General features: G+C 39.1%; 3 protein-coding genes across 3 annotated transcripts; 1 reads left to right on the top strand and 2 right to left on the bottom strand.

Moving 5' to 3' along the window:
- Positions 1 to 834: 834 nt before the first annotated feature.
- On the bottom strand, positions 835 to 7743 carry gde1 (glycerophosphodiester phosphodiesterase 1). The gene is made up of 6 exons (XM_008408541.3): positions 7238 to 7743; positions 5852 to 6027; positions 5504 to 5609; positions 4579 to 4671; positions 3576 to 3787; positions 835 to 3420 (listed from the first exon to the last, which is right to left on the bottom strand). The coding sequence occupies exons 1-6, from the start codon at positions 7490 to 7492 to the stop codon at positions 3273 to 3275; spliced, it is 990 nt and encodes a 329-aa protein (XP_008406763.1). The 5' UTR covers positions 7493 to 7743; the 3' UTR covers positions 835 to 3272.
- A 31-nt stretch (positions 7744 to 7774) lies between these two features.
- tmem186 (transmembrane protein 186) lies at positions 7775 to 9138 on the top strand. Its single transcript, XM_008408859.3, has 2 exons — positions 7775 to 8109; positions 8488 to 9138. The coding sequence occupies exons 1-2, from the start codon at positions 8098 to 8100 to the stop codon at positions 9136 to 9138; spliced, it is 663 nt and encodes a 220-aa protein (XP_008407081.1). The 5' UTR covers positions 7775 to 8097.
- On the bottom strand, positions 9046 to 13725 carry hmox2a (heme oxygenase 2a). Its single transcript, XM_008408659.3, has 7 exons — positions 13649 to 13725; positions 12952 to 13068; positions 12736 to 12853; positions 11753 to 11920; positions 11286 to 11609; positions 11074 to 11206; positions 9046 to 10365 (listed from the first exon to the last, which is right to left on the bottom strand). The coding sequence occupies exons 2-7, from the start codon at positions 13041 to 13043 to the stop codon at positions 10238 to 10240; spliced, it is 963 nt and encodes a 320-aa protein (XP_008406881.1). The 5' UTR covers positions 13044 to 13068; positions 13649 to 13725; the 3' UTR covers positions 9046 to 10237.
- Positions 13726 to 16510: the final 2785 nt, after the last annotated feature.

Genomic DNA, 16510 nt, shown 5'->3' with positions numbered 1-16510 from the left:
AGTGTTAGTTTTCCGATGCACATGGTGTTGTGGATGTAGCCCAAGGGGTTTTATACATTCTCGTTAGCCGACCTTCGACAATTTCTTCCATATGTTAACTTATTTCAACCATGGCCTTCCTTGTCGGGTCATGAACTGGAGCTTAGGATATTGTTTTATGTCCGCTGTGTTCTTTGTGGTGCCGTTTGTTTGATAACGGCACTCTGAGGTCATCACAGAACAGCTTTATTTACACCGAGACAAAAATGACAAAGCAAAATCTCTCCCACGATTTCATTTTCTGTTTCAATTGGGAGCATCTATCCAATAAAATACATCAAAGTTTGAGGTTGTGACATGAACAAATGAGTTATTTTAGGGTGGAAATGAAGAGGCAGCATTCAGCAGCTATGCACCACTAATCTGGGACAAACTTCCAGAAAATTCCTTTTAAATGAAGGCTAAAAAAAACTCAGCGGCTTAGAGTGAAACATTGATCAACGTATTTGAGTTGATTGATGATGGTATTTGACAATAGGTCATTGTTTAATAATTGGTGAATATATTCTGTTTTTATGATATAAAACCCTTTGAACTGCCTTGTTGCTGAAATGTGCTACACAAACAAACTGGACTTGAATCATTTTACAAAGTAACATCTGTACCATTCCATGTTCTTTAGAGAGTTTTGCCTTTTTACCGCAGAAGAATCGTCTTCCCTCTTGTAGAGGAACTGCTGGATTGCTTGACAATCAGATCAACCGAGATGCAACAAAACGTAAAAACCTGATCCAACGTGAATCCGTTTCTGCTCCAAAAACTCCTTCCACATGTAAACACAGACATATTCCATCATAAAAACCCAAACATTGCTTTATTTTAGGACAGACAATGAAATAGGCATTCCACTTTATGACCGCTTACAATCACTTTCTGTACAGAGTGTAAAAGATGTGAGGCTAGTAAAACACAAGCAGAAATATAATCACATGCTCTGAAATACTCAAGTATACATTATCAGTTACAGCTGCATTCTACAAAGACATCTCACTTATTGTCATTTTATATATCACACATGTAATTGGCGCGGCTCGTTATTTGCTTCTTTTCAGTTTACTCAGTCTGCAGAGAGAGACCAGTTGCCTGCACAATGCCACCGTTTACTAAAACACTAAAAACACATTTGTTTGATAGTTTCTTATTCTCTAAATGGACGTTTCTAGCAGGGCGTTTCTTCTGTTAAGAAACGACTAATAAAAGATCAAGAGCAGTTTAGAAATGAGTGGGAATAAATATCTTAATGTATTTATTATATTTCATTTTATGTTTCTCTAAGTAGGTCTACCATAAAAGCAGTTTTACCAAAGTAAACCCAATTGAACCAAAAGTCTTTTTTTTCCCCCCTTTACCCATAATGTAACTATCTGATCATTTGTGTGTAATTTAATAATTAACAAAGATAAACTGTAAAACTCACATAAGAACAAGGATGGCCGGATGTTTTAAAACAGTTTCCAAAGTTATTTGTTAGAGATTTTAACTCCACACAAACTTTTTTTTTCCTTTCCTTTTTTTACTGCTTATGCCCTTACTTGCTTGCTTCCAGATTTGGTTGTTTATTTTCATATATCACAGCATTTCAGTGCCACTCCCACCATTCTGAATAAATGGAGATAAATTACTTTGACCAAAAAAAAAAGAAGTATATGACTGCTTATAATCACAAGTCCTTTCACACATGAGCGTAGAGGAAGACTGATCTGCATTAAACCAGCGCATTGACTCTCAGTCATTCTTCATATTCATAAACAAGACATATTATAGGTAGTTTATCACACTCTCCCTTTTCGTGCGGAAGGACAAATGTCTCAGGCATCAACAATAAGCAAAAATAAAGACAGGAAGCAAACAAGAAACTTATTAAAATCCTGAGTACAGAAGTCTTTCTGTGCAAAAGTCTTAATTTGTCATCCCCCCCCCCTCCATTTTGTTTCAAATGGAAGTTCTCTTATGGTTCTTTAATATTTTGGACATTGGTTGCTTTCTTCATGGTACATTTTAGACAGATTAAAATTATGTCAAAAAGGTGAATATTTACTTAATAAAAACTGAAATTGCAGGATTGTCTTGTATTTGATTCAAAACAGGACACCAACTCTGACCAGAAAAGCATTTAGTTAGTGCCGCCAGGTTTTTGCAGTGGGGATTGATTGTTTCTTTTTTATTCCGTTCCTGCTCATTGTTCTTTGTGAAAGAGCTCAAACCAGAGCGGCACCGAGTACGTGTTCATATGTACTGTGTTAAAATTCAAGGGTTCTTTTAAAAGTCAACGTTTGCAGACACAAAACTGTTTTATTCCTTAAGTTAAGAGCTTTTTACGGTGGATTTGCTTTTTTTTGGTGGTTTTGCACTTTAAGTGGCCAAATCAATAAATTCAAAGGATTCTTTAAAAACCGTCAAACTAAACTAAAGATTACTTTAATGCTAGCAGCCGTTGTCCAAAGATAAACTGAGGAGCCCAGAAAAACCTGTAAAGACTTTTGCACAGACAGTCTGAGACGAGTCCGTTTAAGACAAAGAGTACACGCATGCTGTCTGAAAATCTCTGTATGCACCACATGTGCAACTGAATTTATCATATTTATAAAGTGTCGAGAAGGAAACACAAAACCTGATACGTGGCCTCTTATTACGAAGTTAGAAATAAAGTTTAAAAAGTTTGAAAATCCACAGATAAAACTCAGCGTAGGTTTACAGTACTGGAACATGTGATTTATCCGACCCTCTTCACAACAGATTGGGATCGCCCTGTAATCTTCAAGACTACTTACATTTTGCTAGATTGTAGAAAATTTGGGAGGGGAAAGAAAAAAAAAACTCGTTGAGTGGAAAGTTACTGCTGTTTTATACCATTCTGTCAGAACGGTATCACTGTTTCACAATGAAGTTTCCTTGCAATCTGAGGAAAATTTCTGTAAATACGATAGGTTTCTGCACCTCCACCATCACATTCAACCACCGCAGCAAGCTGCATATGTGCAGCATGGAGGTGTGTGCGCTTTTCTAAAAGCAGTGGGGGAACTCTAACAAAGAAATTCACACTTGTGCTCTTGGTGCACCGCGGTAGATATTTCCGTTTAGTTTTAAAGTTGTCACATGGTCTTAGTCTGGTGAGAAGAGGGCCTTATCTGTTGACACTGATAGCTGAGGAGTAATTACTTGAAAACATCCTCTTTCATTTTAAGAATGTTATCTGATAATGAGACGTTGTGGGCAGCCATTGACCGTGTGTCTCAGTAATGAGGTTCACAATCTTCCACAAGGCTGTCTGTGATGTAATTGATGAGTAGCACCTCCTGGAAATAATCTTTCTCCAGTTTTGTGTTGATGGTCCAGGCTACGACTTCCACTCCCCTTTGAGCCCAGTACTGGACATAGTCCCTGCAGACAGGAAGACACGTATGAGGACGAGTTCAACGGGAGCGCTTGGAGAACACGTCGACATGATAAAAACATAAGCCTTCTGGATCGTCGTGGGAGCGCGACTTCAGAGCAAGTGTTGAATTTCAGACCAAGACCGACTGGCTTAAACTCACTGTGACACGACGTTTTTCTGGATCAGGAAGGCAGAGATGCCGCACAGCCTCCACAGCAGGTGATGGTGTGCCCAGTCCAATAAGACGTCCATCATCATCATCCAGTGATGTTGCCATAGCGAGGAAAAACGTGGCGTACCGTCGCCGAGACAGCTCAAACTCCACGGCCTGTGGGTCAACGCCGTGAGCACTTCAGGGTCGATCTGTCTCATCTGGATAAAACGAAACAAACAAAACAAATGTCTGAAAGTCTGGACTGCAGCAGCAACGACAGATATATGTGACAGGAATGATCTGATAGAGGAAACCACAGATTTTACTGCTGTGAGTTATTTTTAAACCGAGGTTTATCTCTTTTTTTTAGTAACAAATGTACAAAAGTAAAAAGAAACATAGCTGGCTAAGATAATTTAAGATTTCTCAAAGTGCAAAGGCATTAAAAAATGCAAAACAATCAAGCTAATCAGCATATATTGTCGTAAATTCTCATTCAAGTCGCATTTGACTAATAATAACCTTTATATATTTAAACTAGTGGTGCCCAAACTTAAAAGCAATGTAGCAATTTTAACAACGGCTTTTTGTATAAGCAGCGTTCTCAAACACGGCGAGAATCACCTGCTACGGCCGTCGAGAACACAACTGAACAGCTACCAACGAGAAAGTAAAATAGGGAAAAATAAATACAAGCGCGCATGCTTAAAACAACTAAGATCAAGTAGATTTACGGCTTTTTGCGATGCCTTCACAGGCAAGTGCGAGTGGAAACTTGTTTTTGAGGGATGGGTTTGACCTGGATTGTGTAACGTTACGTTTCACAGCAAAGCAGTGAAGCAAACGTCGCTCTGAGGAAAACAGATTAAGGTAACAAAAACCAAATGTAATCTTTTGGGAACTTATGTCACCATGTAGGGGTTGCGTAAAATTTGCTTTAAACCTTCTGCTTTAAAAAAAAAAAATAAAAAAAAAAAAAAAGGTTTCCAGAGATCATCCACACTCTTACCCTGTAGATGACTTTGGGATGGAAGGAGCAGACGATGCTGCTGTTGTAGAGAACCGGATATTTCTTGTACAAGTCTTTAAGCGATGCAGCCGACTGAATGGGAAGGAAAAACAGAGGGATGCAGAAGGTCAGTCAGTTCTCTTTTTTTTTGCAGCAAGTGCTTTTGTTTGTTCCGTTTCCAAACAACCACATGGTGCGAGTACAGACACACCGCTGTGGGCCCTCCAGTCAAACAATGTCAACCAAAAAAATAAATAAAAATACACTGAAAACATTCAACACTGCATCAACCAACTTAGTTATTCAGTGCCTAAAAGCCTGAATACAAACACAGAGCCGTCTGGCCGAACACGTGCATATCTCTCACATGTAATATTCACATGATTTTCCTTTTTTTTTTTTTTTTTTTTTAGAAATGTAACACCTTCAGTATTAATTCAAAACTCAAGTGTGACAAGATTTAATAATAAGCTTATTTAATTTTATCCTTGTTGCTCCTTATAAGCAATCAGTATATTTAAATGTTATTGAAGAAAAAGCTACATCGGTGTCATATCTGCACCCATTTATCAATAATTATCCTCTTATTCCATGTTGTTCTGATGAAGCCTTTAGATCTGTATTAGTTTTTAATACAGATTTCATTTCAACCATTGTCTCCATTGTTGGACCTCGTGTTACGGTGGCTTACAAAAGTGATACAAAGAAGTACATAACTATTCTTTCCACTTCACTTCAATCTGTTCCACAAAACATTCCAGTAATATAAACTGCAGCGACTGAATGTGGAAGCGTTCGAGAGAGGTAGGATTATTTCTGCAACGCACAGGAGAGGCCCAACATCCTTTTGCACTTTCACCTGGATGCAAATCAATAAAACCAGCTGACCGGCTGCACAGCATCAACTCTGTTTTGTTGGCTGCACCTCATCTGGATGACCTTTGACATCAAAGTAGATGGTGAGCTTCAGCTTGATGCATTCCTTCACCGCCTCTTCCAGAGTTGGGATCTTCTCACCAACAAACTTGGAGCTAGTGAGAAAAGCAGAGCTCATTCATAAGTCAGGCTTTAGAAACGAGGAGTTGTATTCTGATGAGATAACGACCAAAACAATACCTTTATAATCATCTCACAATAACACGTGTATTTTATAAAATAATTGCCACATTCTGTCTTTGAATTCAATCATTTGATCATTTTGTTACCCAACAGCATGACAGACATGTGTACAGGAGTTTAGATCCTTCCGCATTCTGTTTTGTCCGTTTCTCACCTGAATCGATGTTTAGCAGATGCATCTAGTTTGCGCAGCTCAGAGAAGCTCATCTTGTTGAGTGGGCCCGAACCGTTGGTGGTCCGATCCACCGTGTCATCGTGCATGAGGATGGGGATCCCATCTGCAGAGAACCCCAAGTCCAACTCAACACTGGTTGCACCATTCCTACTCGCCTATAAGCAGAGGAAGAAATGCATACATGCAACGTGAGATTTAATTTTACAGACAAAACATGACAAAACTCAAGAAAAAAAAAAAAGTTATTTAGTTGAGTTTATTTAACAGGTTAGATAAGTGCTACAAAATCCTTTGAAAGAGCGACGCTATAAGAACCAGCGGTGGCGCTGACAAGGCTGATCTCTACATCCAGTTACTCTGAAAACTGTTTTAAATTACATGTAGGAGACGAGTTGAGCCACTAGGTGTCACTGTTGCTTCAGAACTTTGATTTAGGGTATCTGATGGGCGCTGATGATTGAAAGCACAAACTGTTTTTACTGTAGTGTCGCAAAGAAACATTTGGCACGGGATTGGTAATACATGCTGTTGCTAAGCAACAAGCTCTATAATTGACCAGATAAAGTCGTCTGGACACGGTTGTACTTTGTTGAGAGAAGCGGTCACTGATAAAGTTCAGTTCATTCAGCAACTTTGGAGCCTTATGGTCTCCTTAGTCTTTTTCTTAGTTTTATACATTTTTGCAGATTAAGAAAAGCCCAGTCACTAAAACGGTACTTCAAATGTGAGGTTCAATGCTGGGTAACCATATTCAATTTAACAGCAAATATAAAAAATATCCTGAACTTGATATTTGAGGTTTGATTTTTACAAATTTGTTTTTCACTTCAGGCGAAAAGTCAAACTAAAGAATGATGAATAGACAATTTTTTCTGAAGTCATACTTGCAAAACAAGTTTGGAGAACAAGTTTAAGATAATAGAAAAACCTCAAGAACATACGAAAAATAAATATGTTTGACTCAATCTATACTGTCCAACATATTTTCATGTTAATCTGTGATTTTAAAAAAAAGTTCAGCTCACTTCCAGTTTTGTTGACCAAGTTGGTTAAAAATGAGAAGCCTGGGAAAAACTTTGCTTTCTTCATAAATAAATGGGAAGAAAGTTCGTATCTAGAAAGAACTATATAACAATAGGTTGCAAAAATCTTTATGTGAATCAAATTGCGTCATACAACAGATATAAAACCTGCAGTGAATGATTGTATTACAAAAAACTGCAGTGAGCCAGCCCTCTTTACTCCGATACTCATAAATAAAACCCAGTAAGACCACAATTTTATTTAGTGGAGTTTTCCCAAATAAATTCCTTCACAGGCTAGAGATAAGTGGAAAGTTTTGTCTTTTTTGGCACTGACTCTCACCTCCCGTATGGCTGCTATCGTGTTCTCCGGGGCGTCGTGTCCACTGCCTCGGTGAGCTACCGCGGATGCCTTTCCCGCTACTGGGTTCAGTACCTGTCGTGCCCTGCTGGTCGCCAGCTGCGGGAACCTGAACATGGCTACAAACAGATAGAGGGAGGTCGTGAGGGCGGTGGACCACAAGGGGCTCCGGGTTCCCAGCAGGACCAGCACGAAGACCAGCGAGTAGAGGGTGACTTCATCTCCCAGCTGAAGCATGGTGGTTCTCCTTGTTTTCCCTTTTTCGTGTCCTCGGAGTTTCGATTCGGAAAGCAGAAATTACCTTCAAACTGCAGAGGCAAAGTTGCCCTTAAATGTGACATTTATTGTCCTGCAGCGGTCATTTTCCTAAAATACGGTTTGACGCAGGACTATATTCCACTCGTAGGGTATAGCATTTTAGAAATGTTCATTGTAAGATTTAGGGCGATACAAATACCCGCAGAGAGCCGGTGGGACATCTAACCCGGATGGACGGACAAGCGGAACACTTTCAGGTTGCACCTCCCAGCGGATGTGGCAGTCTAGCAGTTCCGTGCTACCCGCGCTAGCCGGTTATGTTATTTTATATATGGAATAATGGCAGCAGTAATAAAGCAGATAACGTCGAATACATTTTTGACTTCATGTCTTTACACAGGGCCATAAAGGGGAAAAAAATTTGGATAATCAAAGACGGCTTGTTTTGTTAAACTCTTCCGGGTCGGTCTGTAGGTTAGCTTCATATCAGCATGCTCCTAGCATACTCAGGTTGACTTTGATCACTTCTCCTTTTGCTTTCATTTTCATTTTTCTTTTTAAAAAAACTACACTCGTCAGTCGTGATGAGCATCATGGTGAGACATTTATATTATTTTAATAATATTAGCAACGAAAAGTAAAATCCAGTTTATCAGATAGCTCCAGGTTAGCTCTCATTCATAATTACAAGTGCAGCTTACATAAAAGTTTGCCATTCTACCGAATAGCTCCTAATTTTTCTAGCTCTTGTCTTAATGTTTGTAGACCATAATGTAAAATGAGTGCATGTTGACAGTCGAGTAAAACAAGTAATTTTTCCCTGAAGGTTTAGAGAATTAAAAATCAGTCTTGGTTACACGCTGTTTCATCAAGGTTTACTGTACATTTGAGAAGGTTTTGTTTTATATCGGGCATTTTCACAATTGGGCTACACAGTTGCTGTTTTTCTTCTGATAAATGTTTCTTTCCCACAGATCAGACCAATATTTCTGACCAGGTTCACCTCTCAGACCCTGACCTGCACCAGAAGGTCATTTCTTCTCTCGGGCTGTTTTCAGCCTCGTTCAGCTCACACTCCGCTCCTTCAGAGCTGTCGTGGAACCCTCACGCCAAAAATCACAACCCTGGTCAGATACTCTGACCTATCAACACAGAAATACTCTATGATTTACACCATGCATCACATTAGGCTCTTGAGAGCTGTGTCCAGGCTCAAGCTGTTTCAGACTGCAATCACGTTGGTCATCTTGCCCCCGGTGTACTTCCTCTACTTCCAAGGAATTGTCTCCCTATATCTAGTCAGCTACTCAACTGGGATTGCGCTTTTTGCTGGTGGCATGCTCTACATTGCCAGTCACCTCTTCAGAAGAGTTGTAGGAATGATGTACCTGGACCCGTCCCTAACCACGCTCAAAGTTTCTCACCTCACTTTCTGGGGCAAGCGTCAAGACATCTACCTCCCTGTGTCAGACATTATGACCATTGCGGATACTGGAGACTCTGCAAGTGAGACTATACTGAAACTGAAGAGATACAGCAGTCCAGACACGTTTTATTTCTCCACTCGTTTTGGACGGGTCATAGATAAACAAGGCTTTGAGAAAGTTTTCGGAGGTTTTCAATAGTTGCTTGCATAACTGATAGGACAGTAGGACTAGACTGATGAAAATGGAATGAATGTACAATCACGCATATTGTTTGCACTGCTATTGAAAATAAATAGTATGAAGATGAAAATTCTTGGGGATTTAGAAATCCTATCAGTCTCTCACCATTTTTAAGAGATAGTGTGTATGTTTTTATTTCCATTAAAAGAAAAATAACTTCAACAAAGTCTTGCACTTATTAGAGTAACATAGCAATTAGGCTCGGCTGTCAGCACAATATATCAAAATGCAATTCTCATTGCAAAGTTATTGTGTGTAATATTGCAGTAGCAAAGGACTGATTGGATGCAACGTTTTTAACATGATATAGAAACATAGAAACGTTCACACTGACTCGTTCGGGTGTTTCTATATCAGTCCAGCAGCATCCAGTCCGTGCTTTTCCTCTCGTTCAAGTAGCCTAAATGTGGGCAAACAGCGCCCCCTGGCGCTTCAAAGGAGCAACGTCGTCAGGTGAAACGCTTATATCTGCTGACTGAAAAGTTGCAACTTTATTTGTTCCTGACTGTGCAACAACAACAAAAAAAAAATAAGGGAAGCTTTCTTTATCTTTATCTTTTGAATGTTTTCATAGATTCTGTCTGCTTTCATTGTCTGAAGGATTACAAGCAGAAGATTTGAAATGAACTGTAAATATTACCCATGAGCCACTTTTGTGGCATTTAAGGATTTTTACTTTTACACATGCACACACATTTGCACAGAGCATTTTTTAAAACAACATAATACTCTCCATTATTCTAAAACTACTTTACATTAAATACAGTTTATGATTTTGGATGATATGCCACAAGTTTAAAGTTTTAGCTTTTCTCTAGACGACAAAGTTTCTCATAACTGTATGCCCACAGAATTCAGGATCTAAACAAAGCACCGTGGAGGAAGATCTCACTGTCACACAACATGTAATATCTTCTTAGACTAACTCCAGTCCTACAAGTGAAGTCGCTCAAAAACAAAAAAAAAATAACTTGAGTTCATCCAACTAAATTTAAGATGGTTTAAACAGCCATTTTATCCTGAACTTTTTTTAAAGGCTGATGAAAGTTGCCTGAGCTTACAGAAGGTACCAGGCTGTAAAGCCAGCAAAGATGGCAACCCAGGCCGCCAGCGCCACCTGGCAGGGAAGATGACCCACAAGCGTCTTGGCTAACTGGAGCGCATAGGTTGGATTCCCATTTGCAGCTGTACAGAGGAGAGGGGGAAGGTTAGGCAAGGAGAACAGACAGTTTAAAAATGTCAAGTAGATAAGAACTGTTTATATAATAGTTCTTCCACCAAGCAATAAATGAAAGCTGTTTTAGTCATCCAACATCACTTCAACATTGGGTCGAACAATAAATCTAATCAAACCACATCGACACTCACATTGTTTAGTACTTTGAACTATCTTGTCAACATTCAATAGCCCTTTAACTTTTCCATCTCCACAGCATGATGCTGCCATCACGGTTTACCATGGAGACGGTGCGTTCAGTGATACGCAGTGTTAACTTTCTGCAAAAACATTCCTACAGGGTTCCTACACATTTACTTTAAAACATGCAGACATTTTTAGACACTTTTGAAAATTCTGAGTTACACTGAAGCCATTTGAAAATATAACAGATATTTTTACGGGGGTCAAGCTTTAAGTATGTGTGGAGCAAGGATAAAAGAAATGGTAGAACATAAAGAAGGAAGTAAAACAGGAGGTAAGACAAGGAAGGGAAGATGAAACAGAAGTTAAAAAGGGATGTAAGGCATAGTGTGGGTGGACTGAAGAAGGGAATAAATAAACGACACAAGTAGGGCCAGGAATAGGGGCACAAAAAGAAAAGAAGGAAAAAATGAAGAACAAGAGGGGAGGACACAGAAGATAATATACACTAAAGAACAGCAAAGGCACCTTACCCATTTTAGCTGCATAGTATGGGCACTTGTTGAAATCATCTTTTTGAATGAGCTCTGCATGACCATGCCCAAAGCCTTGCTCTTGGACTTCCTCTTTGATGGTGTTTCCAATTTCCTCGAGCTCTGAGAAGACCTGATTAAAGAATTAATAATCCCCACGTTAACTTCAGCCTTCTAGTTACAGCTTTATTGGACCCATCCTGCTCACCCACCATCATGTTGAATCCAAACGCCCTATTGGACTCGTCTACAATCCTCTGTTTGGCCTCCGGGTCCAGCTCCAGCTCATTCATTCTGCTGCGGTAGAGCTGCTTGAAGCCTCTGTGGCTGGTGATTCCTTCAAACTGGTAGAAGTTCAGACCCTCTCCCGATGCAGGCAGCTTCAGAGCCCTTTGGGCCACTTTCTTCAGGATCTGTCCTCCTGAGAGATCCCCCATGTAGCGGGTGTAGGAATGGGCCACCAACAGAACCGGGTCTGCCTCTCCCACCTCGTGAATCCGGTCCACGTAAGGCTTGGTGCCTGCAGAGAGGCTGATCTGCCGGAGAGAACGCCGCCATGACAAGTTTGCTTTTCATTGGTCAGAGCTTCCTGACAACAACACAATTTGTTGCAGATAATTAATGAAAACAATGCGACAAACTACATAGAAAGTAAACTATGACTGTGCTTTGTGCTCACTTGGCTCTCCCAGTTCGCTCCATAAAAATACTCCAGGTCCCGGGCCAGGGCCTCGCGACGGTGCAACTCCACAGGGAAATAGATTGGAGCGATGTGAGGGTGGTCCTTATTCTTCTCTATCTCCTCCTCCATCGCTGAATAGACAAAGTACAAAGCTGCCGTGGCTCTCTGAATATAAAACAGAAAAGAAAGAAGCGCACAATTGCTTTAAACTCTGCGTGTTTTCATACTATCAGGTTTGACTGGGGACCAAAATTACTACATTGAAAGTGGTATGGTTCACTTTCACACTGCATTGTGACAAATTATCCAAACATTTGAAAAACTTGTTCACCCCATGGTCTGTGGTGGCGCTGTACCAAAAATCACTAAAGGAAATGGCACAAACACCTCTGAAGAAGACATGAGCGCAACCTCATTCTTCACAAAACATAAACAAAACTGGAGTGATTTCAGATTTTAGTGCTTGTAGGATTTCTCTTTCGTCTTTGGTAAAAGACCACAACCAATTTCTCCTGCTAGCACGAGACTTGCGCAGTTATTTTGGTTATATTTACCCACAATGCTTCCAAAGAACAAAAGCAAGTCTGCAGTCCGCTATTGAACTGCACCACAGTTCATTTCAACTGAACCAAGACCTAGGTGTGAAGGCAGACCAGAGTTTGATTGCGCATTCACACCTCCCTAAACGAATCAAAACAGATGAGTTTCCAAAACTCAGATATTTGAATTGATCTCCGTGTTTGTTTGGTAAACCAGTTTGATGGACCTTGAGGTATTTAAACTTGCACATAGCTCAGAACAATGACAAAACGACAGTTTTAATAGGTTCTGTATCTGAAATGCAAATATTTATATATGCAGAAGTAGTAAAAAACCAAACAAAAAAATTGGATAATGTTCTAAAGGAAAGTACAACCATTTGCAGTCATAGGTCCATGTGTATTTTGAACATGTCACGTATGTGTACTTTTTAAGCCAACCTTAAACACATCCTTGATGATGCGACCCCTGAGGAAATCTTTGACGAACTGACAGTTCTCTGCTCGATCGTGGGACTCCTTGGTGCCCTCGGCTAACATCTCAGACAGGTCGGTTGGACTTGTTGAAACGGAGAGAAATAAAATACAGGCATTAACACTTCAAACATCTCACCATAGTGTAGGTATTTCAGATGAAAGGCCCCGTTAGGTCTTTACCTAAGACCCTCATCATTGTCATCCACAATGATCCTGACTCCTCCTTTCTTCACTCCATTGGATTTGGGTTCAGAGATTGAATTGCTATCCATCTTTTCTGGTTTTCAGAGTTGCCACCTTATTGAGGCAGAAATATAATAATATAACACTTAAATATGTAATTTCACAAGTCTAAAGTCTGAATTACAGATCTAAAAAAAAACAACTAACAGTCAAATTGTGCTAAAAATAATTTCAGGACACCTTATGCTGCTACTACCTACTACATGCTACTGCAGTCAAGTGAACAGACACTTACAACCAGCTTGCTTTAGGTTACATTTTGGATGCGCTGTATGTGGTGTATTACAGTAAAGGAACTCATGAGTGTCGTTTTACACGGTTGCAGTTTATTCAGGTTTATAAGCTGTGAGGAATTATTGTGTCGTTCCTGTAGAATACATGTGTGATAATATCGTTGCTTGGCATTCCTTCAGTATTGTGTTAAACTGTTGGAGTGTAGTGGGGATTACATGACCAGCACCTGACATTTGGGGGACAGTTACAAAACTGTCACTGGAGGTCATGTTGAGAGCACATTAATAAGTCTGTTAATATGAAAACTGCAAAAAGTAACTTTCATTCATTAACAGCCCAAGACGTGAAATTCACCCTAGCGTGGTTTGTAGAAAATATGAAATTGAGAAGCTTTGTTTACCTTTTCAGTGCGCAGCCTACCTTCCGAGGAGAAGGAAGAAGATGATTGGTTAAAAGCTACACCAATCATGAGTTTCAGCGAAGAAGTTTAGATGACGCGACGCATCACTTTGTTGCCTCGCCGGCGTGTCCGCCATATTGTGAGGGGCGATTCCACCAAGGTAAGTTTTGAGAATGAATGGATGGCATGAATAATATGTCACCATCAGCTAATACAAATGGAGTAACAAGTGTAGAAAATATTATTTTGATCCTCTTAATTGTACAGAGTGATGATAACGAAGCTGAAGACACCTTTTCTGAAGATGTGTCTGTCAGACCTAGTGAAGTATGTGCTGCTCCATTGACAAATCGACAGTAAATAAATTTGGCAGCTCGAACCAGGTTTCTGCAAAATATCTTAAACATGCCAACGAAAGCATATTTTCTGGATTTCTGAAACATGTCTATATGTACAACTAAAGCCAGTAAGCCATGGTAAATTGTTTGTAAAACTTTAAGAGCAAGGTGCCCCCTTAGAATCTTAAAATATTGGTACAAAACCCTGCATGTTACATAATTTATGATGATTTAATTCAGAAATACTTTACTGATCAAGAAGGACATTTTGTAAGTCATATCTAAGTTTCTTCAAAGAGAAGATGCTGATTGCTGTGGGCAAGATGGATCTCCTATCAATCTGTATTACAGCAGCACTGATGAAGCCTCTTTTGAAGAGGCTGCACAGGTTTGTCCATAATTTTCTTGATTTTATAAATCCTCAGTTGCTCCATAAATCTCCAACCTTCTTTATCAGGTTGCTGAGCCTTTTAAAGTCTCTGGTTCTGATGCTGCTGCCCCAAAAGATGGGGAGAACAAGCCAATCAGAGTCTCGGTTGAGAGGGTGGAGAATGTGATTGGTTAAAAGTTAAAAATTACACAAATAATTATTGCCGGCGAGAAAGAAAGGTGGGACTTGTTTAATATGGGCGGTGGATGACTTTGAAGATGACCATGTTTAGGTAAGCTAATTTTAGTTGTCTTTATTTTTTAAAATCTCTTATTAGGTCCAAATTCATTCATTCATCCATCTATCTATCTATCTATCTATCTATCTATCTATCTATCTATCTATCTATCTATCTATCTATCTATCTATCTATCTATCTATCTATCTATCTATCTATCTATCTATCTATCTATCTATCTATCTATCTATCTATCTATCTATCTATCTATCTATCTATCTATCTATCTATCTATCTATCTATCTATCTATCTATCTATCTATCTATCTATCTATCTATCTATCTATCTATCTATCTATAGGGGACAACTTATGTATCCTATCTATGGATATGTAATTTTCTCTACTGTGAAAACAGGACAAGAAAGTTACGAATATACTGTTGTTTGCCGGCAGATAAAGAAGTGTGGCTTCTCCTTAATAATAACTAGTGGAAATTAATTTTATTTTGAATATTCAGATCCAGTTATTTGCATTGCATGCAAACAATTATAATAATGCATATAACAGAAAGAGAAAGAGGACGAAAATGGGGAGTAAAGAATGGCACGAATCCAATCAAGTTCAACTTGGAGTTGATTCCAATCCAATTGAATCCTCTGCTTGCTCATATTTGTGTTCATAATATAATGACATCAAGCATTCCTATGGAATGGAAAGAAATATATATATATATATATATATATATATATATATATATATATATATATATATATATATATATATATATATATATATATATATATATATATATATCTTTCCATCTTCCCTTTAACTATGAACTGTTTTCCTTTGCGTGTTTTGACCACCAGGTGTCACCAAACTCCGTGACGTAAAGCAAAGCAAAGCAATGCGCTCGCTTTTCAAACGGCACAGAATCGTCTAGAAATTTTCCATTTTTATTTCTTTAAAGCTAACTTTATATCATATAAAAACTTTGCGTGATTGGATCTTGTATATAATTGATTTCTTCAATTATTGTTCATTTCTTATGTGTCCAAACTAAAGAGTGAGTCACATGCATTAGTCAATATTTAACGTCTATTATCAGCTACTACTGTTGTTGCTCTGTTAATCTGCACATCTTAATATGATACCTGTTTTGTGTTATTAAGTAATTTCAGTCGCACCCTGGATGAAGAACCTGCACCATTTGCTCTTTAAAAAACATTTGAGATGATAAACAAAGGAACAAAGGGGGCTGGGACTTTTTTCCTCTTTTTTTTTTCCTGTGTATTGAAATGAATGTTGGCAGCTACAAGTACTTCTTTCATGTCTCGAAGCCCATTGCGGTCTAGAGGAAAACCTTTTGGCTGTCGAAGTCCTGCACCACAACATTCATCTCCAAACGTCCCACCTCTGTTTGTTTTTGTCATTGTTAATAGCCGAGACAAGCTTCCTATGATCAACAATATTACATTGACCTCGACTCTATAGCAGCATGACTGATTTTGCCTTCAGATTCAATACAGCTTCCTGTGTTTATGAATATCTTGGCTGCTTTTCTCTGATTCATTAGTCAACAACAATATGTAGGAAGGTCCGTGCAGCTTCTAGAACCAGTGCGTAATATTCTAAAGCGGGCCTAAGTAGCATGTTTTGCAAAAGGGGTTATTTATAACAGTGCGACCTGGATGATGTGTTGAACTAAAATCATTGCACCTTGGGGTTTATGCTCCTGTGACTAAACTGTTCGGCCTCGCCAAGTCCTGTTAATCACACTAGTATCATGTGGGTATGTTGTTCCTTTCCGTTGTTTATCACATTCCTGATTCATTCTGGCACTGTGTTTAGAAACATTATTACACAGAAGGGAAACCCTCCTGTCTGTGCGGGATTTCCTCTTGTTTTCAATAA

Source organism: Poecilia reticulata, chromosome 1 (assembly GCF_904066995.2).
Source record: "Poecilia reticulata chromosome 1, P_reticulata-male-v2, whole genome shotgun sequence".
Lineage (NCBI taxonomy): Eukaryota > Metazoa > Chordata > Actinopteri > Cyprinodontiformes > Poeciliidae > Poecilia > Poecilia reticulata.
The sequence above is the reverse complement of the archived record's forward strand: the minus strand, read 5'-3'. Positions and strand labels throughout refer to the sequence as shown.

Bases quoted from the DNA above. Each gene is read 5' to 3' on its own strand.
- gde1 (XM_008408541.3), bottom strand. From the start codon at position 7,492: ATGCTTCAGCTGGGAGATGAAGTCACCCTCTACTCGCTGGTCTTCGTG. The intron at 5,610-5,851 runs GTGAGAAACGGA...TTTTCTCACTAG, and splicing joins TCTGCTAAACATCGATTCAG to CTCCAAGTTTGTTGGTGAGA. The intron at 4,672-5,503 runs GTGCAGCCAACA...CTTCCCATTCAG, and splicing joins TCAAAGGTCATCCAGATGAG to TCGGCTGCATCGCTTAAAGA.
- hmox2a (XM_008408659.3), bottom strand. From the start codon at position 13,043: ATGGATAGCAATTCAATCTCTGAACCCAAATCCAATGGAGTGAAGAAA. The intron at 11,207-11,285 runs GTGGGTGAGCAG...TTCTTTAATCAG, and splicing joins CGTTTGGATTCAACATGATG to GTCTTCTCAGAGCTCGAGGA. The intron at 10,366-11,073 runs GTAAGGTGCCTT...TCCTCTGTACAG, and splicing joins ATACTATGCAGCTAAAATGG to CTGCAAATGGGAATCCAACC.